The sequence below is a fragment of the Bubalus kerabau genome, chromosome X (assembly GCF_029407905.1).
Source record: "Bubalus kerabau isolate K-KA32 ecotype Philippines breed swamp buffalo chromosome X, PCC_UOA_SB_1v2, whole genome shotgun sequence".
Taxonomy (NCBI): Eukaryota; Metazoa; Chordata; class Mammalia; order Artiodactyla; family Bovidae; genus Bubalus; species Bubalus kerabau.
This window is the reverse complement of record NC_073647.1, coordinates 21371621-21397122: the sequence shown is the minus strand read 5'-3', so window position 1 is coordinate 21397122 and position 25502 is coordinate 21371621. Positions and strand designations below refer to the sequence as shown.

The window sequence follows — 25502 nt, the reverse complement described above, 5'->3', positions numbered from 1 at the left end:
TCAGAGGAAGGGGCTCCCTCAGCCAGGGGGGAGTAAAGGACCTGCTGGCAGTCAGTCACTCCGTGTATCTGTACATCTGTCTAGCCTCAGTATATCCAGGGCTCCCTGGCAGGAATCAGCTAAAACCATGCGAAAGCAATAGCAGTGGCTTATGAGACCAGGGTTGAAGAGAGGGAGATTGAGAGAACCAAAATTCGGTGAATAAATTGCTTGCTTATTTTGTTAGCCCTTTGGTTCATTCATTCTTTCGATCACCAAGCATTTCCTAAGCACCTGTTATGTATCAGGAATGGTGCTCATCCCAGGGCCATACCCTTTCCAATTTAATGCTGGAGTACAAAAGCCTTCCTCCCTGGCCCCGTTCCAAATCCTAACCACCTTAAAGTACCTACACTTGAACTTTTTCAAGGTAAAAATGAGTACATTGCCTCATATCTCCCTCAGCTCCAAGTTCTTTATTTATAAAAATGAACCTGATAATACTTGCCCTGCTGCCTTACAGGGGTGCAAGATGGATCCACTGAGAAAATAGAAATACCTTTAATTATAAAAATAATGAAATGCTGATAGTAATAACTAATATTTATTGAGCGCTTATAGGCTTCCCAGTAGTAAAGAATCTGCCTGCCAATGCAGTAGACATGGCTTCGATCCCTGGGTTGGGAAGATCCCCTGGAGAAGGAATTGGCAACCCATTCCAGTATTCTTGCCTAGACAATTCCATGGACAGGGGAGCCTCGTGGGCTACAGTCCATAGGATTGCAAAGAGTCGGACATGACTGAGCAACTAAACAACACGTGTCCCACAGAACAAGTCTTACCCAGGCCATAGCTGAATGTTAACTGGAACCAAAAATTCAGAATTCATCCTCTTCAGAGATTCAGATCTTATAAATGTATTATTTTAATATAAAATTTAATACACTATTGTGTAACTACTTACTATGTGCCAGATACTAAACTTAGTGCTTTACATGGATTACCTCATTTTATCCCCATGATAATGCAATGTGGGAGATAGGAATAGGTATTATGAAACACATTTTATAGATAAGAAATATAAGACTCAGAGAGGTGAAAGAATAACTTGCTTATAGTAACAAAGCTAGTAAATGATAAAGTCTAGATTTGAATACAAGTTTTCTTTCTCTAGAGTGAGCTTTTTAGCCACCATGCTTTGCCTCCTCTTAGAAAACTATAAAACTCTACAGTTCTAAGCTATTAGTAATATTATTGTAGATATTTTTATTTTAAGGCAGTGGACAGCTTCCTAAAACTGCAGAGAACCTTTTCTACCACTGGGAGGGAGCCCCATGGGAATAGTTTTAATTTCATCCCAAGTTCGCTTCTCTTACCTCCTGGCTTGTTTTACTATCCAGGTACTTACTGAATTGGGAGGACTTATTTTCACACGTTTCCACTCTACATTAACAAACATCAAGTAAGAATCGGGGAAGCTAGAAGTGGTAGAGAAAGCATGTGCTGTGGGTAAGAGGCAGAAGTGGAAGCAATGCCCAGGCAGGAGTGTATAGAGCCTCTGACAGGCCCACTGCTATCTATTACTGCACATTTCTCTCTCTGCGTGCATCCCTAGTGCATAGACCCTTATCTTCCTGGGAGCATCCAGAAGGCTTTCCCCAGCCTCTTAAAAACATTTCACCCACCCTGTCTCCTGGTGCCTCAGTATTTGGCCATGGAGTGTTACTTGTTTGGCTTCACAAAGCATTTGTAATAAGCCCTTCATGGTGGCTCCTGTGCCTGCTACTGCTTCTCCTCTTCCTCCCTTTCCGCATCTTTACGATCATCACCATCAACCTCAGCAACAGAGTTAACACGTTTGAGCCTCGCCAGGCAATGTGCTAAGCACTTTGTACCCATTCTTCTATTTAGTCATTCATCCATTTAATGAATATTTAGTAAACGTTTACTTTGTACCAAACACTGCACTACACACTGGTAATTGAAACAGACGGTTATTTCTTCTGTTAGTGGGGGTGCAACGGGGGACTGTATAATTACAGACTGTGGAAAGTTCTATGAAAGAAGATACATGGGACTATGAAAGGTGAAAGGTACTATTGAATTTAAATCTTCAACAACCCTGTGAAGTTAATAAATAGCATTATCCTCTCTTTTATGGGCATGGAAACTGAAACTCGAAGAGGTTGAGTGACTTGCCCAAAGTAACACAGATAGTAAGTATGCTGAGTAGAGATTCAAATCCATGCTGGTCAGATTCCAGAGCTCACACTCTTAAGGGCTATATTTTATTGCCTCTCCAATGTGTGAAGTGCCTATATAGCCATTCATTCTAGCCCTATGCACTTTGGTTCTGGCTTCTCCTCAAACGTGTGGAGTTGCAATTGTTTCCAATTAGTTGTGGCTGTGGTTTGGTGCATTAGTTCAAAGAAACTGTGCACGCAAAGCAGAGGTCACGTGCCCTAGGTCTCGTGGCTGTGCACAACGTATAAATAATAATGGCATTCCTCCAAAGCTGGGATTCATTGGAGCCACTACATTTGTTTCCCATTAGCTTATGCTACTCAAATACAAACAGTCAAGCATGTATTTACATCGCTGTGGACATGGAAAGCCGAGCCCCCAAAGCATTCCTTGCAGGTTGTATAATGCTGAGCACCCAAATAGTTCAAAATCAGTTTTGTAAGCCCAGCTCAATAGCTTTAAAAGGTAACCTGGATTCCAGATATTTTGAAAAATGCCTAGAGAGAGGTATGTGAGTGGCCAAAAGAGACAAAACTAGCTAAATCCTCAAAATATGTACCAAGCCCCATATTTGGTTATTTATCCTTTATTTTTAAAATGCTAAAGTGCTTGAAGTCAAGAAAACTCTTAGCCATGTAGCAGCAGTGATGGAATTCTTCATTCTATTCTAACCAGCTGTCTGAAGCTTTTCAAAACAAATGTGTTTGTGATACGATGGTTTGGTTCTTTAAGACACAGGAGATGCGAGGCTGGGAAAAAAGCAGGAGGCATCCGGTGTCATTATCTCCCCCTTCACCCTGTCCCCCCAACCAGCTCTCCCAGCCAATAACAGAAGGCTTTCCCATCAAGGTATAGTTCATGGATAGTGTCTGAGAAAATGAGATTGAACTGGAAATTATCTTAGGTAAAGAAGTCAAGATGACAAAAAATGTGAAGGAAGGCCCCATTAGTTGATGTCTTTACCTAAGAGAGCATAGGTTTTGTTTTTTGTTTTTATTTATTTATTTATTTATTTTTTGAAGACCTGAGGACTTAGAAGAAGACTCTATTTTTAATGAGGACTCTATCACTTACTTAGTGCTTGGTCTAGTCTTATCTCCTCTTCCAGCCTCCCTTGACATGGGAAATGGGGATGGCAATCTTCCTTGTTTATACAAATTGATAGTGTGGATTTGAGGATTACATGAAAGAACATATGTTAAGTCCTAGCAAAGTGTGTGGCTGATAAAGTCCATATTTTTACAATCAAGATAATTCCAAGAGGCACATTACTTATACCATATAGGCAGATAGAGAATTGCTGCTCTCTCTGTTCTTTTTTTTTTTTTTTCCCTCTGTTCTAATTTCAGCATATTTGATCCCCCTAAGAACAACAAGTACATCGTTTGATCTTTGTTTTCCTGTCAACCAAGCATGAAAAGAGCTTTGGCCAAATCACACTGTCCCATGCTGCAGTGTTCTTTTGTTATCTTGGTTATGGTTTTAAGAACATGAAATTGCTGTACTCTAGAAAGCCTTTTTTGCTCTTATCCTGTGGTTCTAATTTTCTTAAGTAATTATTTGAGGCTTGTTTCCTTTTATCACACAACCGTGAATACCTGTTCCAAGGAAACTTAAATATTTCCCTTTGTAATCCTGAAGTCACTCACTTTACACAAGAGTATTTTCATTAACTACAAAGACAAAAGGTCATGGTGTCCATACCTAAGTAAAAAGGAAATCATCTGATTTTTAATAAAATGGTTTGAAGAACATGCATTAAGGATTCAGACACCTGTGGAGCTGAGGTGACTCTTGTCCAAAGATGGTTTCACTGGGTTTCTGGGAGGTGGAGTAACACTAGAGTCAGTTCAGTTCAGCTCAGTTGTGTCCGACTCTTTGCGACCCCATGAATCACAGCACGCCAGGCCTCCCTGTCCATCACCAACTCCCGGAGTTCACTCAGACTCACGTCCATCGAGTCGGTGATGCCATCCAGCCATCTCATCCTCTGTCGTCCCCTTTTCCTCCTGCCCCCAATCCCTCCCAGCATCAGAGTCTTTTCCAATGAGTCGACTCTTCACATGAGGTGGCCAAAGTACTGGAGTTTCAGCTTCAGCATCATTTCTTCCAAAGAACACCCAGGGCTGATCTCCTTCAGAATGGACTGGTTGGATCTCCTTGCCAGTCCAAGGGACTCTCAAGAGTCTTCTCCAACACCACAGTTCAAAAGCATCAATTCTTCGGTGCTCAGCTTTCTTCACAGTCCAACTCTCACATCCATACATTACCACTGGAAAAACCATAGCCTTGACTAGACAAACCTTTGTTGGCAAAGTAATGTCTTTGCTTTTCAATATGCTATCTAGGTTGGTCATAACTTTCCTTCCAAGGAGTAAGCATCTTTTAATTTCATGGCTGCAATTACCATCTGCAGTGATTTTGGAGCCCAGAAAAATAAAGTCAGCCACTGTTTCCACTGTTTCCCCATCTATTTCCCATGAAGTGATGGGACCGGATGCCATAATCTTTGTTTTCTGAATGTTGAGCTTTAAGCCAACTTTTTCACTCTCCTCTTTCACTTTCATCAAGAGGCTTTTGAGTTCCTCTTCACTTCCTGCCATAAGGGTGGTGTCCTCTGCATATCTGAGGTTATTGATATTTCTCCCGGCAATCTTGATTCCAGCTTGTGCTTCTTCCAGCTCAGCGTTTCTCATGATGTACTCTGCATGTAAGTTAAATAAGCAGGGTGACAATATACAGCCTTGATGTACTCCTTTTCCTATTTGGAACCAGCCTGTTGTTCCATGTCCAGTTCTAACTGTTGCTTCCTGACCTGCATATAGGTTTCTCAAGAGGCAGGTCAGGTGGTCTGGTATTCCCATCTCTTGAAGAATTTTCCACAGTTTATTGTGATCCACACAGTCAAAGGCTTTGGCATAGTCAATAAAGCAGAAATAGATGTTTTTCTGGAACTCTCCTGCTTTTTCCATGGTCCAGCGGATGTTGGCAATTTGATCTCTGATTCCTCTGCCGTTCCTAAAACCAGCTTGAACATCAGGAAGTTCATGGTTCACGTATTGCTGAAGCCTGGCTTGGAGAATTTTGAGCATTACTTTACTAGCGTATGAGATGAGTGCAATTGTGCAGTAGTTTGAGTATTCTTTGGCATTGCCTTTCTTTGGGATTGGAATGAAAACTGACCTTTTCCAGTCCTGTGGCCACTGCTGAGTTTTCCAAAGTCTGGCATATTGAGTGCAGCACTTTCACAGCATCATCTTTCAGGATTTGAAATAGCTCAACTGGAATTCCATCACCTCCACTAGCTTTGTTCGTAGTGATGCTTTCTAAGGCCCACTTGACTTCACATTCCAGGATTTCTGGCTCTAGGTCAGTGATCACACCATCGTGATTATCTTGGTTGTGAAGATCTTTTCTGTACAGTTCTTCTCTGTATTCTGGCCACCTCTTCTTAATATCTTCTGCTTCTCTTAGGTCCATACCTTTTCTGTCCTTTATCGAGCCCATCTTTGCATGAAATGTTCCCTTGGTATCTCTAATTTTCTTGAAGAGATCTCTAGTCTTTCCCATTCTGTTGTTTTCCCCTATTTCTTTGCATTGATCGCTGAAGAAGGCTTTCTTATCTCTTCTTGCTATTCTTTGGAACTCTGCATTCAGATGCTTGTATCTTTCCTTTTCTCCTTTGCTTTTTGCTTCTGTTCTTTTCACAGCTATTTGTAAGGCCTCCCCAGACAGCCATTTTGCTTTTTTGCATTTCTTTTCCATGGGGATGGTCTTGATCCCTGTCTCCTGTACAATGTCACGAACCTCTGTCCATAGTTCTTCAGGCACTCTATCTATCACTAGAGTAGCCCTTCTTAAAGTGTGGTCTGTGGTTCACTCACGGGAAGGTGGGGACAGGGCAGGATGGGGCTGTGCTCCACCCCAGACCTATTCAATTAAAAGCTCTGTGGGTGGGGCCTGGAAGCTGGAGTTTTTAACAAACATCCTAGGTGATTCAGATGGAAATTGAAGACTCACTCTCATGGTACATAAAAATGTACATACCATTTGACCCAGTAATCCTACTAATGGGAAACTAAGGAAATAATCCAAAATATGGAAAGAACTGTTGAATACTCCTGATGATCCATCTTTATTTATAGGAGCAAAAGAACTAGAAGTAATGTAATATTTTCAAAATTAGGAAAATGGTTAGGTAGATTCTGGTAGATCCCCGGAGGGCACTGTGTAGGTGTTTTAAACACATTTGAAGTATTACATTGATCACATTTATTCATTACAACAATTCTAGAAGACAGGCATTTCCCTCATTTTACAGATGAGGACATTGAGGTTTAGGGAGATTAAGCAGCAAAGTTAGTAGTGGAAGAAAAGAAGTTAATGAGGGGGAAAGCCAGGATTCTAACCCGAGTCACTCTAAATTCTAAAATGCAAGTTCAACTGTGTAAAAATACAGCCGTTAGAAGCAAACCCTACCCTCGAAAACCAAACACTGGTTCTTAAAGTTTGGAAATTGGAATTTCCCCCTTATATCCCTTTCTTTCATCTTTCTATTTTAATACTTACATAATGAAAATATGACATCATAAAATAAAAACTGATTGTATATTTAAGCAACTGTGAAAGTTTCATGTGAGTCAACAGAGTAGCAAGGAGGGTAGAAAATGGAAAAAGCTGTGCAGTGGAAAGGTCTCAGGTACTTCTCACTAGGGCCGGCCGAATGATGCAAGGCAGAAATGTCAGGTTTAGTGAATGTTTCAGTGGGGTCGTGGAGCAAAATCATCAGACCAGTGTTTTAATAAGATAGTTTACATTAATAATCATTATTCTGAGCCCTGGCTTTTAAAAAGCTAATAGGATATTGTCCTTTGAAAATGGCAAACAGTTAATCAAAAGCATTAGGCACCTAAAGTTAACTGTGCAAGGTCCTCATAACTTTCCTTTCATAAAGTGAGCGTTCAGTCTGGAAGACATTGTAAAGAGTGAGAGAGGGAACGAGAAGGTCAATATTGTGAATTGTAATTAGCTGATTTGATTTCTATGCCAAATTCCAGGCTGTACTAAATCCACAGTCCTCACTGGCAACTCCTCATCTCTGACACATTACCCTTCTTTCAACACTCTGGTGCTTCAGAGTCCTTTAAGACTTTTGCATTAACATTGGCTTTCTAGGTTTGGATTGGTTTTGTTAATGTGTGAGGGTTAGGCTCATCAGCAACGTGTATGTAATATGGTTGGAAAGTGTGCTATAATCCTTCTTCAATGCTGAAGTTGTCACCCAAGTGGGAGTAATTTAAGAACTAAAGAAGTAATTTCACTGGCAAAGTTTTAAAGTTTTTTTTTTTAATTGCACTTTTAAAAAAAACCTGAAATACCAGAGAATACTGGAGGCATTGTACACGAGGTTGGAAAACAGCCTCTCAAAGATTAGCTACAGATCTCAGCCAGGGTCGTCCAAAAGCCTTTAGCTATTCATTTACAAGTTTTTCTATAATTCATCTGTGCTTTGGCTTTCTCTTTTTTTATGAGGTTGTGGAAGTAGCTCTTAGAGAATTAAATATTCCATGCCACTTCCTTTTGCTTCAGTTCAGTGCTATTGAGTGCCAATCATGTACCAGGGGCTTCCCTGGTAGCTCAATGGTAAAGAGCCCGCCTGCCAATGCAGAAGATGAGGGTTCGATCCCTGGGTCTGGAAAATCCCCTGGAGGAGGAAATGGCAACCCATTCCAGTATTCTTGCCTGGAGAATCCCATGGACAGAGAAGCCTGGAAAGCTACAGTCCATGGGGTCACAAAAGAGTTGGCTACAACTTAGAGACTAAACAACAACTATGTGCCAGACACTGCTTTAAATGGTATGGGGTTCAGAGATAAATAAGGCATTCAGTGTCTGGTGGTGGAGTGAAGCCACATGTACAATAAATAATACCAGGCTGCATTCATAAAGTGCTATTTGGGAGGTACAGATACAGGGAGCAGTGCTGGAAGAGGGAAAGGGAGAATTATAATGACCATCTGTGGTGGCCAAGAAGGCTTTATTAAGGAAGTGACATTTGAACTTGGCTTGAAAGGATGGAGTGCTTTCAATAGACGGAAATGAAAACAACTCACATTAGGTGCTCAATTAATGTTTGCTGAAGGGATTAATAAAAGGCACAGATGTGGGATGTGCTTGAGAAATAGCAAGTCCACAAAGCTGTATCTAACCACAGATTCCCCTTATGTGAACAGTTCTAATTCAGGTAATCTGTGACATACATGAAAGATGTGTTTTTCAAAATTGACCTTAAAACGTGTATGTCAAAAGCAGTTTTCGCGTTCATTTCATAATGGTAATGGAAGAAATTAGGGTGGTTTGGTCAAACTGAAATGACATCGTCTAGGTAGTAGTACTCAAATAGTTAATGAACCCTGGTAGTCCATGAAACCCAAGGACCCACACAGTCAAAATGACTTGCACAACAATACTAAATATTATTTGCCTTTTCACTGTGCTGATATTTGCACTGATGATACAGAAGCAATAGTGAGAACAACTGTCAGTACCGCAGTATGAATCAAGGCAGTGACACCAAATTGTACTCGTAATCACTACACTTGCAGGAAAATAAAAGGCACTCCACTTAAGAATATCATTGCTAAGGCAGTAAAAATGATTAATATATTAAACCTTAACAATTGAGTGTACTTTAAAAAATACATTCTGCGTTATGACATTTGACTTACGTGTAAGGTACTTATGCTACAAACTGTGTTGATATGTGTCTGAAGGAAAAGCATTTGTGAGATTATTTAAGCCATGAGCTAAATTAGCCTTTTTTACTGACTGACAAACTATGGTTATGCAGGCTTGAGTATTTGTTAGACATTTTATTTGAAAGGAACAAAGAGAGCCTGACAGTTAAAGGAAATGCTGACAGTATTTGTTGCCAAGGATAAAATTCAAACTTTAAAGAGTAAATTAAAATTTTGGAAAACTTGTATCTACCACCATGACCCTGAGAGCTTCCCAATGCTTCAAAGACTTTTTAAATGAGATTGGAGGTGATGTTAATGAATGTGATTTTAAAAATATCATATAATGAAAGGTGTCAACATTTGGGAGACCTGCAGAGCTCAGTGAACCAATATTTTCCAGATGATCTGTGCATGATGAGACAAAATGGGTAAAAGGCCCATTCGATATTCAAAACATACCAATGGATTTTAATGTAACATAACATGGAAAGTTTACTTATATGGTTTCATATTCAACATTGCAAGTAACCTTTTTCACTTGTTGAGTTTTTATGTAGTTTCAATGAAAAATATCCAGAATTATCTGAAAAGGCTACTCTTAATAAAATACTTCTGTCTTTTCCCATTACATACCTGTGAGAGGCTGGATTTTCTGCAAATGTTTCAGCTGAAACAACATATAACAACAGATTGAAGGGAGAAGTAGATATGTTAATCCAGGTATCATATGAAGCTAGATATTAAAGATACTTGCAAAAATGTAAAACTATGCCAGCCTTCCTTCTAATGGGTTTATGTCAGGGGAAAATATATTTCTTTTTCATTAAAAATGCTATTTATGTTAACATGTTATGGGATTTTTATTTGTTATGTTTTTAAATATTTCTTTTAACTTCTCAGTTATAATTTCTGAGATGGTAATGTTGATAGATACAACTGTATAATCAAAAGTTCCATGATATTCCCAATAAGAGTATAAAGGGGTCCTGAAATCTAAATGTTAGAGAACTGCTGGTCTAGCTTATCCCAGCCTTTGTGTCTATATTTTACGTTTAGATGCGTAGGATGGGGGAAAGGGTAGAGAAGGAAATGTGTTTAGAGTTTGATGGTGGAGATGGTGCTGGAGTAGAAGATGATAGAGGGGTTGGCTTCACTGATACCATTAGAGGCTGTTGCCCAGGAAAGAACCAGCTTTTTGTTGTGGATTTTTCTTTCTTTGCTTAGAAAGGGAAACAAACCTGCAGAGTCACATTTCTCTATGGTATATAGCTTGTTCCAAGTAGATCATGGTGTAACAGCTAAATCACAGGTGGAGAGCAGAAAAGTATATTTTGCAGGGCCAGTGAACACAGACAGTGAAAGCCACGGAAACCAACATGTGCCTGTGTAAATATGCAGCGTTTCTTTTCTTGGATACTTGTTCTGCAATTGCGAAAGTCTCACTTTCTGCATATCCACATCTTTTGTTGTCCATTATTTAAAAATAGGAGGTGGACTGATATTTAGGACTAAACATGGATGGTGGGGCCGAAGCTACAGTAGGAACAGAGGGTATTGGAATACAACCTTGGGGAGAGATGGTGAGGAAAAGTAAAATTGCCCTCAGAAGACCACTCATGCTGTGAGCTGGGCTTCTGAGTCTGTGGTGAGACTTTTGGGAGTGGAAGTCACCCTAAAATTAAAAAGGCATCGACTGTGTGACTGAAAGGCCAGATACTGCAGAGCAAAACAGGCATGCCTCTTATTAGGTATATGATCTACAATAAAGCAGAATGAATCTCAAAGCATCTTATGGAAACTGTAGAAGATGGAGATATTTTTTAAAGTTTTTCAAGTGGTCAGGGCATAGTATGAAACAATTAATTATAAGTATTCATCTAAATGTGTATAAAATGTCACTGCCATTTTCTTCATGTGGTGGGATGCATTTGCTGATTTAATTAGGTGAATGTAAATATAGATCTAGTGGGCTTTCACAGGCATCTTTTCTGAACTTGGTGTTCTCTCAGCCTATAAATATGCTTTGCCTATCATGACTTAGTTCCTCATCAGTGGCTTCTCCTCCCACGGAGGCTTAAGACATGGGAAAGTTCTGATACGATCCTCATTCTGGCTACTGATGGCGGCAGTAGAGTGGAAGAGTGGAGAATCATGTCAAATGCTATGGAAAGGTCCAGAAGTATGCAGCTCTAAAGAGTATAAGCAATGTATGTCTATGTAAGTTTGAAAATGATTTTTAAAACTTTCTGTGTAGCTCTTTTTCACATTTTAAAATGCTTCCCATTAAAAACACACTGTCTTAGACCTACCTGAGAAATATGAAAAGTTGCTGCAATCCTGGTTGTTTTCTTTCAGCTCCTGAGGACCATGTCTGTACCCAAAGGTAGAGTTCTGGATAAAAACCTTGATGAGGAAGGGCTTGAAAGTGGAGACTGTGGCGATGATGAAGATGAGTGCATCGGAGGCTCTGGTGATGGAATGATGAAAGTGAAGAACCAGCTCCGCTTCCTTGCGGGTAAGTGATTAGTGCTGGTTCAAATCTGAGCTAAAATGGTGATGCTTGGGAATTAAATACCAATTGAATCTGCTCTTTATAACTTCACTAAAATCTCTGTAACACACAATGCCATCAAGGAAAGGTGACACTTGAGAAAAATGAAGTTTTCAGGTAGCTTTTTAAAAATTCTCTGGACCTAAAAGGGTAACTTCCTGTTTTTCATTGTCTAAAATGAACTGACCTAAATCAGTTGGCTTTGTTTCCTACTGGAAATTTCCTTGGTTCTTCTCAGTTATACAAAGAGATGCAAAAAGAAATGCAATCTTGAGAGCCTAGTGAAAAACCAATGATGGGGTAACTTTCAAAGAAAAGACATTAGGTGACCTTCTCCTCTGAGAATGTCATATTTGGTTTTTTCCACTAGTAGTTTAATACTGATAGGCTATGCTACATAACTGTACAGCTACATGAAAACAAGTAGAAGAAAAATAGAGAGCTGATGCTGCCAAGAAGGCAAACAGCCATAACAAAAAATATTTCTTAACAAGCCACATTTGTATCAATTCGCCCAGTGTTCAAAATGCTTTCGTATGGATAGGCATTCTTGTTTCCATTTATACAGAGAGATAAAGTAGTGTATGACTACAAGAAAATTGGCGCTCAGAGAAGAAATGAGATTCACCTAAATGAAAGAGCTAGAAATCCAACTTGGGTCTTAAGACTTCTGGTGTCCGTTCTTCCTTCTGCAATGCACAGCCTTCTCCTTGAAATCCTATTGCCTGTGGCCTCTGAGACCCTACAAGCTCCTCTTTCTGTTTCAGCCCCTTTCCTTCCCTATTTATATGCTGTCCTGAAACTGAGTCTCTTCTTAAGCTTCTATGTTTTCTCACTTCTCCAGAGAAAATACATATCTTATCTACTTTGGCTATTTCATTTTTTAAAAATGATTTCTGTAAGTTCTTTTTTTTTTTTTTATTCTGGCAAAAGAAATCTAACATGAAATCTACCCTCTTAACAAACTTTTTCAAATATTTATTTTTTTGACTGTACCAAGTCTTTAATTGCCTCACATAAGAATTTTGACCTTCATTGTGGCGTGTAGGATCTTTAGTTGCAGCATGTGAACCCTTCGTTGTGGGATGTAGGCTCTAGTTCCCTGACCAGGGTTGGAACCTGGGCCCCCTGCCTTGGGAGCACAGAGTCTTAGCCACTGGACCATCAGGGAAGTCCCTCATAACAAACTTTTAAGTGTACAGTATTGTTATTAATAATAATATACAGATTGTACAGCAGATCTCTAGACTTCATTTGTATGACTGAAAATCTGTCCCCATAAAACACTAAGTTCCCTTTCCCCCCCCTCAGTCCCTGGCACCAGCATTTGACTTTCTGCATCTATGAGTTTGGCTACTTTGCTCCCTCATAGAAGCGGAGTCATGTGGCCCTTCTGTGACTGGTTTATTTCACCCAGCATGATGTCCTCAAGTTTCATCCACATTGTAGGGTATGACTACATGATTTCCCTCTTCTTAAGGCTAAATAATGTTCCACTGTATGCCTGTCCGTGATTACTTTATTCCTTTAGCCATCAGTGCACATTTAGGCTGTTTCTACCTCTTGGCTGTGTGGTTAATGCTGCCGTGAACATTCTTTAAGTATTATACCACTGTGGGGATAACTCATAAAATCATTACCTCCAGTCTTCACTGGTCTCCTGAGCTACCTTCCCAGATCTCCAGCTACTTACTAGCTTTCTTCTTCCTGACTTTCCCACCATTACCCCTAACTCTATGTATCATAAATCAAACTTAACAATAGACCATCTCAAACTGGTTCCTCCCTTAATATCATGATTTTTCTAATGCCACTACCATTATCCCAGTCTCTGAGGCTTAAAACTGAAGTCATCTTTGACTCGTCTCCCTTGCCTTTCATATACAGTTGGGCACCAAATCTCTGTAGATGATTTATCATTTTTTTTCTGCTTCTCTCACTGTTTCCTTTCTATCCTCCTTTCCTCACATCCCCCACCCCCGCCTATGCTAAAATCACATTCTAAGTGGTCTCCAGGCTTCTAGGCTAAGCCAGGAGTATTGAGAGCCTTAGGCTAACAGATTAGAGAACAAAGAATCAGAGACCCAGGCAGAAGATTCCACCAAATTCACCTTGTACAGCTGCCAGGTTAATCTTTCTAAAGCATCTCCTACCTCTTCCTAGCTCAGCTCCATCCTGTTGCCTGGAGGGTTATGCTCAGACTCCTTAGCAGAGTTCTGAGGGCTTTCTGGTCTAGCCTAGAGTATCCTTCCAGTGTCACTTCCCACCACTAGCCCCACAGCAACCCTACACTTCGGAAAGAACAAACCATACTCATCCCCCAGGAGCATGAATTGACATACTGTTCTTATTCCTGTCTTCAAATGTTCCCCACAATTATTTCTATGTACATACCCTTTTAGTTTCTATTGAATTATACTCATCCCTAAAAATGCATTTCAAGTATTATGCAGTGAAAATATTTTTAGGGGTCGAGTAAACTTGTATTTGAATTCTGGCTCTATTCCTTATGCGCTAGCAGGACCTGGGTCAGTTCTTAGCCTCCTAGCTAAATCTGCATTCCCTCATCCATCAAAAGGGGATCCATTTGATCCATCCATCATTAAGCAACTAGTTCAGGATCAAATCAAGGGAAAAAGTTTGTGAAGCATCTGTCCCAGTATCTGCAACATACTGGATGCTCCATAATTGTTCGTTTCCTTCAATGAAATCTTTCACAACCATCTCATTGCATACTTATCTCTGCCCTCTGAATTACTAAAACAAATTCTGCCGATACGTTCAAGAAATAGTCTGCACTGTCTCCCAAAGTCCATTCCTAAGGCATAACATGGTCACTCAAGAGCCTGGCATCCTGCATAAAGAATGTTGAGTAAACATAATAAGTAAAACTCATAGAAGGTTTTGTTTATTGGACACTTACCATGCTGCAAGCGCTGTGCCAGAAATTCACACACGTTGCCTCATGTCATTTTCACAACACCACTATTATTATTCCCACTTTACAGATAAGAAAACTGATGCTGGAAGAGGTAGAGTAATTTGCTTAAGGTCATGCAGTGGCTAAGGTCAGAGTCAGGATTCAGAGTCAGGCAGTCGGCTTTCAGAGGCCATTTATTGGACAAATCTGCTTTGCATTTTGCTCCCCCCAAAAAGCTTGTGGTCAGCTAAAGGCTGCTTAGATGACTCAGCAAACTAGTAACTGGTCCCCATGCTGATCCTTAGTACACACCACTGTTCGTGTTTCTCCAGAAGTCCCTGTTTATCCCTCCTCTTGCTCTCCTGCCTAGAAGCCACTTCCCTATCCATTTCAAAGTGCAATTCCCCAATTCCATGGTGACTTAACTTTTTTAAAGAGTGTTTGGTGTGGGACCTTGTCAAGGGCCTTTTCAAAATATAAATAGATTACATCTACTGGTTTCCCTTTGTCCAAATGCACATTTATCCTCTCAAAGAATTCTAGTCAATTAGTTAGGCATGATTAACCCTAAGTGCTTTGTCAACTGTAAAATGCCACACAAATGGTGGTTAATTTAATTTACAGAAAAAATGATGCTTTGCTCCCAATAGGGTACACTTGCCTAAACATGTTCAGTGAGCCTACCTGCCTGGAGTTCCTTGAGTCCCCTTTGAAATGCTTCTTATAAAGAGGAGACTCACTGGCAATCTGCCAGGCTCGTGGCACAATAGCTATTAGGAATAACAAGCTATACACTTTGGTCAGCTATTACACAATTTTACCCCAAATCTGGGTAGATGCCATCTGATCCTGGTGATACATCAGCATCCACTTAGTCAACTAGACTTGGAACACTGTGTGCATTTACCTCTATCTCATTTAGAGCTTCCAAATTCCTTCCTCCAAAAGACAACTTGAAAATAAAAAACAAGGCTCAGAGTATGTTCAATCTCTCTCCTGTCTCCCTTTTGTCCCCAAACAGTTCTTTTGCACTCTGGCCAGCAAGCAGTCCTACTGGCTGCTCTCCCTGGCTCACTTATTCCCAGCTTTTGATGCACTGGAGGAAGTGCAGGACACGGAGCTTCTATTCTTGGCTTTGCTTCCAACTCCCATGTGTCCCAGGACGAGCCCCTGCCTCCTTTGAGAAGTCAGTTTCTCCATTTGTAAAATGAAGAGAATGCCCAGGCATCTCTCGCTGGCCATGCTAGTGCCAACAGTCTGTGGTGATGTTGGCTTTAGTCCCTGGCAACATGCTTACCGGAGTCTTTCAGGGACACCTTCTTCTGACCATGCAGATTCCCTGTGTTTTGTTCTTCTCCTGAGCTATTTACACATTAAAACAGATCTTATTTTCTCTATACTAGCTCCTTTGACTGTCCCAGTCAGACAAGCCAGGCTTCTTACCAAGGGCTGCCCACACCTGGCCCTCGGCACACTTGTAGGATACTCATAAGAAATTCTGAGCAGTAACCAGGCTTTCTGAGCTATATTCACTTTTAAAAGTCTTCATCCTAAAGTTTCCCAAGTGCTCTCTTTTTTCCTATAATTCTTCTTTCTGAATTTGGAGTCTGACCCTTCTTTCCGATTGTTGGATTTAATTGCTGCTGAGATGACCACTAAACGATGTCTTCTTACCCACAGTTACAGCTGACCTATTCCTTTCACTTCTCAAAACAAGGCTAATATGTTTTCCTTTTGGAGGGTTACCTCTTTTCTCAGCCTGTTTCATAGTGTTGTGGCCATTAAATAAAATAATCCATGCAAAGCACTTGGCACAGGGTCTGGACCTAGTAAACACTCCAAAAATGTTACCTACTGTTAAAGCACCTGGCGTGTTGCTCTTGCTACTGACCTATGGGAACTCCAAGAGCCTGCAAATGTAGATCAGAATTAATCGCCTTATTTTTTGGTTTATTTAAGACCCATAAAAGGCAACTAAAGCCAGGTAACCGACATTCTGCAAGCTCCCCTTACTCCATGCTACTCCAAGTGGGGTCCATGGAGCAACAGCATCTGTATCAACTGGGAGCTTGTTAGAAATGCAGGATCTTAGGCCCCACCTCAAGACCTACTGAATCAGGAGGTCATATTAACACAATTCCTAGGTGATTTGTTTAGTCGTTACCACTTTCTAATTGAACTCTTGTGGCATTTAGGCTTAATACTTGAAGCATCCCAGAAGCCACTAACCTGTCCCTGCATTGAGCTAAGTACTCTAAGGAGTATAAGAGAGGCCCAAGGCCCATCATCTCTGTGATAGGTTAGGATACTTTGGTTCTAGTCCTAGCATATTTACTACAGTGGGACCTTGAGCAAGTTATGTAGCTGCTCTGAGCCTCAGTTTCTTTAGCTATAAAATGGGGATGATCATACTTGCCTACCTCAATGGGTGGTTGTGAAAATCAAAGGTGATAATAAGTGTGAAAGTGCTTTGTAACCTATGAAGCTCTACAAATATTTATAACAACCAGAGGACTGTTATTATTATTCCAAAGTCTCTGGAAGCTCTTTGGCTTTCTCAGCAACCCTAGTTCAGCATGTATTTTCTGAAAAGATTGAATTTAGTGCATGAGTTATAAAGCACTCGCATTGAACACCCATGTTCAGACTCCCTTCCAAAGATAGATCATCCATGATGGACCTGGTGCAATAAGATGACTGTTTTGTTGCCAGGTTGCCATCAGCATTGTTCCTAGTTTTTGGCCTTGTCAAAGCTCTTATTGTAAGCTGTTTGGGTAGCTGGCAACTCGCAGAGCTTTGGCTGGGGCTGAGCCCTGAGAAGCTTTGCAAGCTCTGGCCATGTGTCCCTGGCCAAGACATGATGACTAAGCATCTTAAGCATCTGCTTCCTGTCCGCCAAGTCTCACCCACAGAGAAAACACACACACATGCCCATGCGCACACATGTACACACACACACACACATGTAGGTGTGCATATGTGCATACCTGCTGTTGGAAACACAATTGAAATTTATGCTCACAGAAAAACTCCCAGCAAGAAGTACCTGTCTCAGAGACATCTGTGTTAGCACTCCCTCACCCCTGTCTCTCCTGGACCTCTTCTTGCTCCAGCTTGTGCTGTTCTGTGGGTACAGCCAAAGCATGCTGGCGAGCCTAACATCTTTATAGCAGCGAGTCAGAAAACAAAGAGGCTCTTGTCTCAAGCTGGGCCAAAGAATGGATACTGCAAAAGCTGATTTCTTTGGATGAGGAAAGCAGAAACAGACCATAGAATATAGGAACATTCCTTGTGGCTCCTTGGGAGGCAGAGGGGCTTCAGCTGCTTGGTGGCAGCGTGAGGAGAACAGTCCATGGAACATACCTCGGGCCTAGGACTTGAACCAGCCCTAGAGCCAAAGGGCAGTCTCCTGCCATACTCAGCCAGTGTTTCTTGTGGAAATATTTGCCCTCAAGAAACATGCAGTCTCTTCATGTCAGTGTGAGGACTGAAAAAAGAAAACTTGACACTTGTTCCCTGACTGGAAGGGAAGGTGAATCCAAGTCTCAGTAGGTCCCTTCTACCATTCCTCTCTGTCTTCCCCAGCTGTTGGGAGGGACAGAAGCTGGCTGCTTCCCCACCCCTTCCAGTCACCCCTTCCCAGCAGTTCTGGAGAGAAGCTGTGAGCCCCATGAGTCTCTGCACCCCATACTCCCTCCCTACAGTTACTTTACAATCTAGAAGCAAAAGAACAATGACTCTCCTCTTGCTAAAAACAGAGATTAGAAAATATTTTTAAGCCAATGATTTTCATTCTTTTTTTTTTTTTTTAAGTGGATGTAGCCTTATACTCCGATTCCTAACACACTTGTGCACATAGAATAAGGGAAGGATGCTTCAGTGGCTTAAACTGTTCTTCTGAACTGTCAATTCAAACCCTCACAAATGTGGGCTGGTAGTCACGTGTAAGTCATTGACTGGTTGGCTTGGTGAAAAGGGTAAAATTAATGGAGGAACTCTAAAATGGGCCTTTGATCATGGGTAACATCTGCAAATTTTTCACACTTTAGAACAAATCATATTGCCTGCTGAAGAATGAGTACAGGGTTTGTAGGAGAATGAAATGTCCTTGGATTTTTTTAATGGGAAAGTCATCAAGTCCTGTTCAGAGCTCAAAATATGTGCGGATTTATACTGCCCTGCTGGTAACAAGTCCGGGAATAGATTATGGCAGTTTTCCCACAATGTATTCTATAGTTTGAATGACCTGATCTCACTTCCTTTGCACTCCTTGGAAACCCAGCAGTCAGATCTTTGGCACTTATGTTGAAAGTTGCTAACCACTAAGTGCACTTCTGAAATTCTCAGCTAAGATCCTGTAGTGACTCCCTTCAGCCTTCTTCCTTAGGATATCAGTCCCTCAACCATGAGATCTCAGCATAAGTGGACCCCCTGTCATTTACCCTGGGAGGTAGGTCCCATCTGATGGGTGATCGGGACACTCTCCTACCCTTAGGCTGCTGAAGCTTGAGATATCACGGGAAGGAGGGCATTTCATCTGTGGAGTCAGACAAACTGAGTCTCAGTTCTGCTCTGTTACCTCCCAGTGTTGGACTTGGACAAAGTCACTCAACTCCTCTGAGCCTCATATTCCTCATATGCAAAAATAATAAATTATTTCCTGATCTGCCCACTTCATATGGTATTGAATGAAACACATGTGATAATGAATATAAAAATACTTTATAAACTGTAAAGCAATTACCCATTTAGGGTAACATTATTAATATTATTTGGTACCATGGGGTCATAATTGAATTTTATTCATCAAAAGCCTACAGCTAAAATAAGAATAATAAATTAAATTCCCAATGTTCTGGCCAACAAATTTCACTATAATGTGCTCCCTCTTTTTTTCATCCCCAGGGTAGCATTTTCAGTTGCTCATTAACTTGTTTTTAGCCCAGTAAGAAGGTATTTAAACAATGACAAATATGTCTGCTGAGTTGTGCAAATAACCAGTCACAAAAGTAGTAGTCATGTACATCTTGAAAGAATCTCAGCTAGTTATGTTTTGTTTTCTTTGGTGTTAGTAGGGCAGTCAGGGCAGGGGAGGACAATGAGTTGGGTAGGGTCATGAAAGGGCCCCTGATTCTTTCCATTCTATCTTGCTCTTAGCTACAAGCAATCTGCTTTCATGCCTTGATCTTCTCTTTTAGAGATCAAATGCCATAGGGAAGCTGAAGGAACCAAAGCTCACTATAATAGCACTTTTCTCCCAGACACAGACCAGGTGGTTCAGGCTAATACATGGACAAGACAGCCATTCCCACCTCACCCCAGAGCTTTGTGCAGTTCCCATGGCTCACGCAGAGGGATCTGGATGCAAACTTTCATAGTGACATTACCAGCCAACTGAGTAAGTGTACCCAGAAAGGGGCCATCCCCACGCCTTAGTGTTGACTAGGGAATTACTTCAGGTAAGCTGGTGGAAGATGAGAATAAGGAAAGGTAAAAACTAAAGTTACCATCTTGTTATTTTAAAGGACATATGCTGAGGTTCACGTTTGTGGGTCTACTGCCCTCTGAACCATTAGGCCATGAGGCTTTTATCAGGGGAAATGCTATAATGCTTCTGCTTATTGGTAGACCTTCCATACAACTGTAAGAATTGGGGGAGTGTTGGGGATAGTGTGAGCAATTTGTGACCATTGTATTATATTTTGTCATCAATTTTCAAATTAAAAGGAAACAGTTGACTATATGAATGTGGCTAAATGGGGTGATTGATTCCCCTGGAGGAAGCCATGTTGGCCACTTGAGTGACAGCCTCAACTAATTGCTGTGATCTAGTGTGACTAGAAAGGAATAGGAGGGGGAGGTTCAATACTTACTAGCAGAAAAGAAAGAGCAGAACCAGCACGAAAGTGGCCAGCCCAGAGCCTCCACCTGAGCTGACAGAGAGAAGTGAAGGGATCCTCACTTCATCCCCAAGGGATCTGGGAGCACCAGAAAGAGAGATTCAATGTCTAATCAAACCTGAGTGATGGCCCTACATTCTCCTGATGAACGATGGACTCTAGAGGGAGCCAAATCAGAGGACCCCAGGGGAGCAAGGAATCATGAGCCTGCAGAACAAGGGAGAAGCTGAGAGCACGTGGTGAGCACAGTCCCAGGGGCTGCAGGTGGAGATTAGATATGAAGCCAGGCTGAGGTCCCATTCTTAGAGGAGGGACTCAGAGTCATCAGCTGCCCTACAATCACTGACCTTCCACAAAACCCCTGAAACTACACGCATTGCACAAGTGCACACACATGTTATCAAGTCTCTTTCCAATTCAGACAGTGCTGTCTGTTAACTTTGTTAATATGGTGAAAAGAACAGAGGTACTTTCTTCCTCTTATTTGCCTGTGCCAGGGACAGGAGAGTTCCAGTTTCCTTTGGTAGGAATGACATTACTGGCAGTTTTTGTTGTTAGTCTTTCTGAAAGGAAATCTTCTTACAGACCCTGCCTACGTACACACCTGTCCAAGAGATGTTTAATGATCCAGAAAAATGATCCAAAGCACTACTGGTTTTTGATATTTCTAAATAGACTTACTTACTGCCTTTTGATTTTTTTTAAAACAATCCTAATGGATATGGGTGATGGTAAATAAAACCTTTAAAGATGAGAATGGGAATACCTGTGCAGACAGAATCTTAATTTGTAGCTCATTGGTGGACTTAAGCACTAATATAATTACCAAGTAAACAAAAATGGAGTCAAGGCTAGTCTGCAAATTCTGGTGTCTGAGAACAGTCTCTGTTAAACCAGGGGGCAATCTCATTAGCACATTCAGGATGGCTTTCCGAATGAAGTGGTTTCTTTGATTAATGATGTGCCTCTCAGAGGTTAGAAAGCAAGTCTTTGTCATCAGCAATCAGTCACCAACCTCTGCTTCCTTCTCCTGCCTTGCCCCAGTTGTCATTCAGTAGGTGTTTGATAAATACTTCAGTTATCCATGGGCAAGGTTTACTTGTCAGCATTTGCTTCTTTTTGCATCCTACTTGGTAGCTTTCACGCGCTCTGCTTCTTTCATTGTGTGTGTGTGCTCGGTCGCTTCAGTCATGTCCGACTCTGTGCGACCCCATGGACTGTAGTCCGCCAGGCTCCTCTGTCCATGGGATTCTCCCAGCAAGAATACTGGAGTGGGTTGTCATGCCCTCCTCCAGAGGATCTTCCTGACCCAGGGATCAAACCCAAGTCTTATGTCTCCTGCATTGGCAGGCGGGTTCTTTACCACTAGCGCCTCCTGGGAAGCTTCTTTCATTAGCTTCCTCAAAGTATCCTTCTAGCAATGGAAGTTGTGAGCCAAGAGACAAGAGATCCCTCTTCCAGTCAATACCGGGGTAGGGCCTCCAGTGAGGGGGAGGATACACTGTGTGAGACATTGTGAGTCTGTAGCCTTGAGTGCATCCTGAGGAGAGTGAGCAGGATGGAGAAGAATCTGCAAACAGGGTCAATGGAAGGACAACTGAAAAAAAGTCCCAGCATTCAGTCTCTACAAGAGGAGAATTAGGGGGCTTCCCTGGTGGCTCAGATGGTAAAGCGTCTGCCTGCAGTGCAGGAGACCTGGGTTTGATTCCTGGGTCGGGAAGATCCCCTGGAGAAGGAAATGGCAATCCACTCCAGCACTCTTGCCTGGAAAATCCCATGGATGGAGGAGCCTGGTAGGCTACAGTCCATGGGGTCACAAAGAGTCGGACATGACTGAGCAACTTCACTTTCACTTTCTACTATTTAGAGGTCTTGCATATGGAAGATGAGAATAGATCTAGAACCGATACTTGGAATTTATAAGGAGATATATTTTGACTGACAAAAAGGTTAAACTTTCCACTTTAAGCAATTCTTCAGTGGAATGGATTGTTCTAGGAAATCAGCTTCCTGACTCTGGAGGTGTTTGATTAGAGAGTGAGTAACCACGTATCTGAAGCTGAAGCTCCAGTACTTTGGCCACCTGATGCAAAGAGCTGACTCATTGGAAAAGACCCTGATGCTGGGAATGATTGAAGGCAAAAGGAGAAGGGGGTGGCAGAGGATGAGATGGTTGAATGGCATCATCGACTCAATAGACATGAGTTTGAGCAAACTCTGGGGGATAGTGAAGGACAGGGAAGCCTGGCGTGCTGCCATCCATGGGGTCACAGAGTCGGACACGACTGAGTGAATGAACAACTATATATCAGAAACATTGGCTTGGTGTGAGGGTAGAGTGGAATGTCAGAGAATGGATAAATACCTACATTAGGGGCTCTTGACTTCCATGGTCCTGAATAGCTCTGAGATGCTGTGGTTTTATGATGCAGACATGTAAGTAGAACAAAAGAGAACCAAGTTGTTGGAGCAAACCAATGAGGCAATTTTTCAGGCTCCAGGAAAGAAAGAGGAGTGGAGAAGAGATTTTCTGGTTGTATTTGAGCACCTGTCACCAATTATGATTTTCTGCAACTATTTTCCTAAGCAAATGGATCCTTACAAATGGCAGACTCTTCCAGGGAGCAATTCTTTTCAACATCCTGTCTGTCACTCACAGCCTCTAGATTTGTTTTACTACTATGAGAATCCAGTTCTAATTTCTCCCCAATTATTTCCAGGCTTGTAGCTTCCTGCCTCATGTTAGAAAAGCAAACTGGGATATGGACCCTCCTCCAGTTACAATTCTTTATCCTTAATGGCTGAATGGTCAATATTAAGGTTGTCCAGTTCACCCTTATCTCCTCCACCACTCTCCCTTCCAACTCTGGCCTCAAAGAATAGGCCAGTACATTCAGGTTCTCTAGTGAAGAACCAGAGTATTTTTTTAGTTTGTTTTTTTGTTGCAATTGTTGTTCCTCCCAAATCTGTCATGGACCAATACTTTTGTACAACATAATAAAAGGAAATGATAAAAAGGCCTACAAAAATAAAAGCCACAGTTTGTAATTATGAGACTCAGCAGATCTAAAAAATCTCTCTGTCAAATTGCTATAAAAATGTCTAAGTGCTTATTGCAACTTCTGGACTTATGTCCTCGAAAACTGGCAGTAAAGAGCAGCAGACCCCACTCTGAGCGGGAAGAAGTAACCCGCTGTCTGTCTCTGCCTTGGATCGCTCCCTACCCTTGGACCCAGAGGTGGAATAGACTCAAGCAGCAGTCTAGATGGGGGTGGGGGCAGTGGGGTACCGCTGCTGGCTTGCACTGGTTCACATGAGCCAACTGTTCTTTTCAGAATTTTCATGACTCAGTTGTTTAAAATAGCCATTCTTAAAAATTAAATTCTATATAGCTATAATTATATTCTATTAAAAACAAGCCATTCAAAATTCATCAGATCCTGGTTATTTTAGTAGTTTTACCATTGTTGTTCAGTCACTCAGTCACGTCTGACTCTTTGCGACCCCATGAACTGCAGCATGCCAGGCTTCCCTGTCTTTCATTATCTCCCGGAGTTTGCTCAAACTCATGTCCATTGATTCAGTGATGTTATCTAACCATCTCATCCTCTGCCATCCCCTTCTTCTCTTGCCATCAATCTTTCCCAGCATTAGGGTCTTTTCCAATGAGTTGGCTCTTCATATCAGGTGACCAAAGTATTGGAGCTTCAGCTTCAGCATGTCTTTCCAATGAATATTCAGGGTTGGATTCCTTTAGAACTGACTGGTTTGACATTACCTATGCCTTTTTGACATTATCTGTGTCTCCTTGTGCCTGAGTGGTAGAAGTACTCTCTACTCTTCCCAACTCTGTGTGTAGTGTCTTCACATCATTAGCTTGAAATTGACCATGACAGAAATATTTACACCCCAGAAATCACTGAAAACTACAAATGAGGGCTTGACTTATTGGTTTGTTGATTGTCAAGAATCTAGAGTCAAGAAAGTGATGGAAAAAAATGTTAGCAGTGCAGATTAAACTTTAAATGGGGTTGTCTCTGTAGCTATTTTGTTGTGAATAAATAGCACAATACATCGAGAAACTATTCTTCCACTATTTGAAAACTATTATCCAATTTAGCAGAAAAGTCACTACTGTCATTGATAAAGGAGTGATGTTCCCACATAAGTCTTTGTTATTTCATTTTTGTCCTGTTCCTTAATGTAAACCAATATATCAAGCAGTGTTCTTGCAGGAACTACACTTGCTTGTCAATTGCAACCTTGGCCTGGCTACAGATGCCAGAGTCTGGCAAAAGTCAGTGAAAGCATTCTATGAAAACCAACTGGCTTTTTTTGGAGTTTAAAGAATATTGATAGATTTTATGGTATGTAAATTGTATGACCCACATCCTTTATTCCAACAAAATTTAAAATAAGCCAACATGCATGCTTTTTTTTTTTTTTTTTTGGAGAGAGAGCCAGTTATTAAACATTTACCAGCACATCATGGGGTAAAGGGAGTGCTTTGAAAGATTATTTTCCTTCCTTCAACCTTAAAGTTTCTAGGCTTGAATCAATAGCTCTTTCTACCACAAGTGGGAGAAAATTTCTCTCTTCCAAAGTTATGCTGGCAAATGAAAGAGCCCCTCATTGTCTGTTAGTCTGAAATCTAAGATGCCTTTGGAATTCCTTAGGAATCCTAGAATTGGAAACTTGGAAACTATTAACCAGATGCATAAAGTTTTTTTTTTTTTTTCCTTCCTCAAAAGCCCTTATTCCCTGTTGAGGTTGATGGACTGCCATTGAAATCTCTCTGCTAACCAATGGAAATCTCTTCAGCTCCCTCCCAAATCTAGATTTGGGAGTCTTGTAGTCCAGCTCATGGGGCACCAAAGCAAGGCCCACTTTCAGAGCTGAGTCTCCCTATATCGGCGGGTATTAAGACAAATGAATGCCGTGTGCTGGGATTAGCCCTGGTTTCACAGACTGAGAGTGGAACTCCTAATATCAGGTTACATTTTGTTGGCTTGGTAATAATTTTTTTAACCACCAACCATATGGGCAGAGGTTGGAAGGAAAGCTAAATTTGGAACACACCCCCACTCTCCCTTTTAACATTTCTTTCTTGTTTGTGCCGGGAGGCAACATGTTACTCATACTCACATGAACAGCACTGGTTGCTATAG

General features: G+C 41.3%; 1 protein-coding gene across 4 annotated transcripts in view; it reads left to right on the top strand.

The window, feature by feature from the left end:
- GPC3 (glypican 3) overlaps nt 1-25502 on the top strand; it is a 460817-nt gene that overhangs the window by 388538 nt on the left and 46777 nt on the right. For 3 of the 4 annotated variants that reach the window (XM_055565176.1, XM_055565177.1, XM_055565178.1), the window contains exon 7: nt 11319-11478. The exons of the other annotated variant lie outside the window; for it this stretch is intronic. In XM_055565176.1, the coding sequence (XP_055421151.1) occupies nt 11319-11478 (160 nt within the window). The remainder of the gene's footprint in view (nt 1-11318; nt 11479-25502) is intronic. 4 annotated transcript variants of the gene reach the window in all.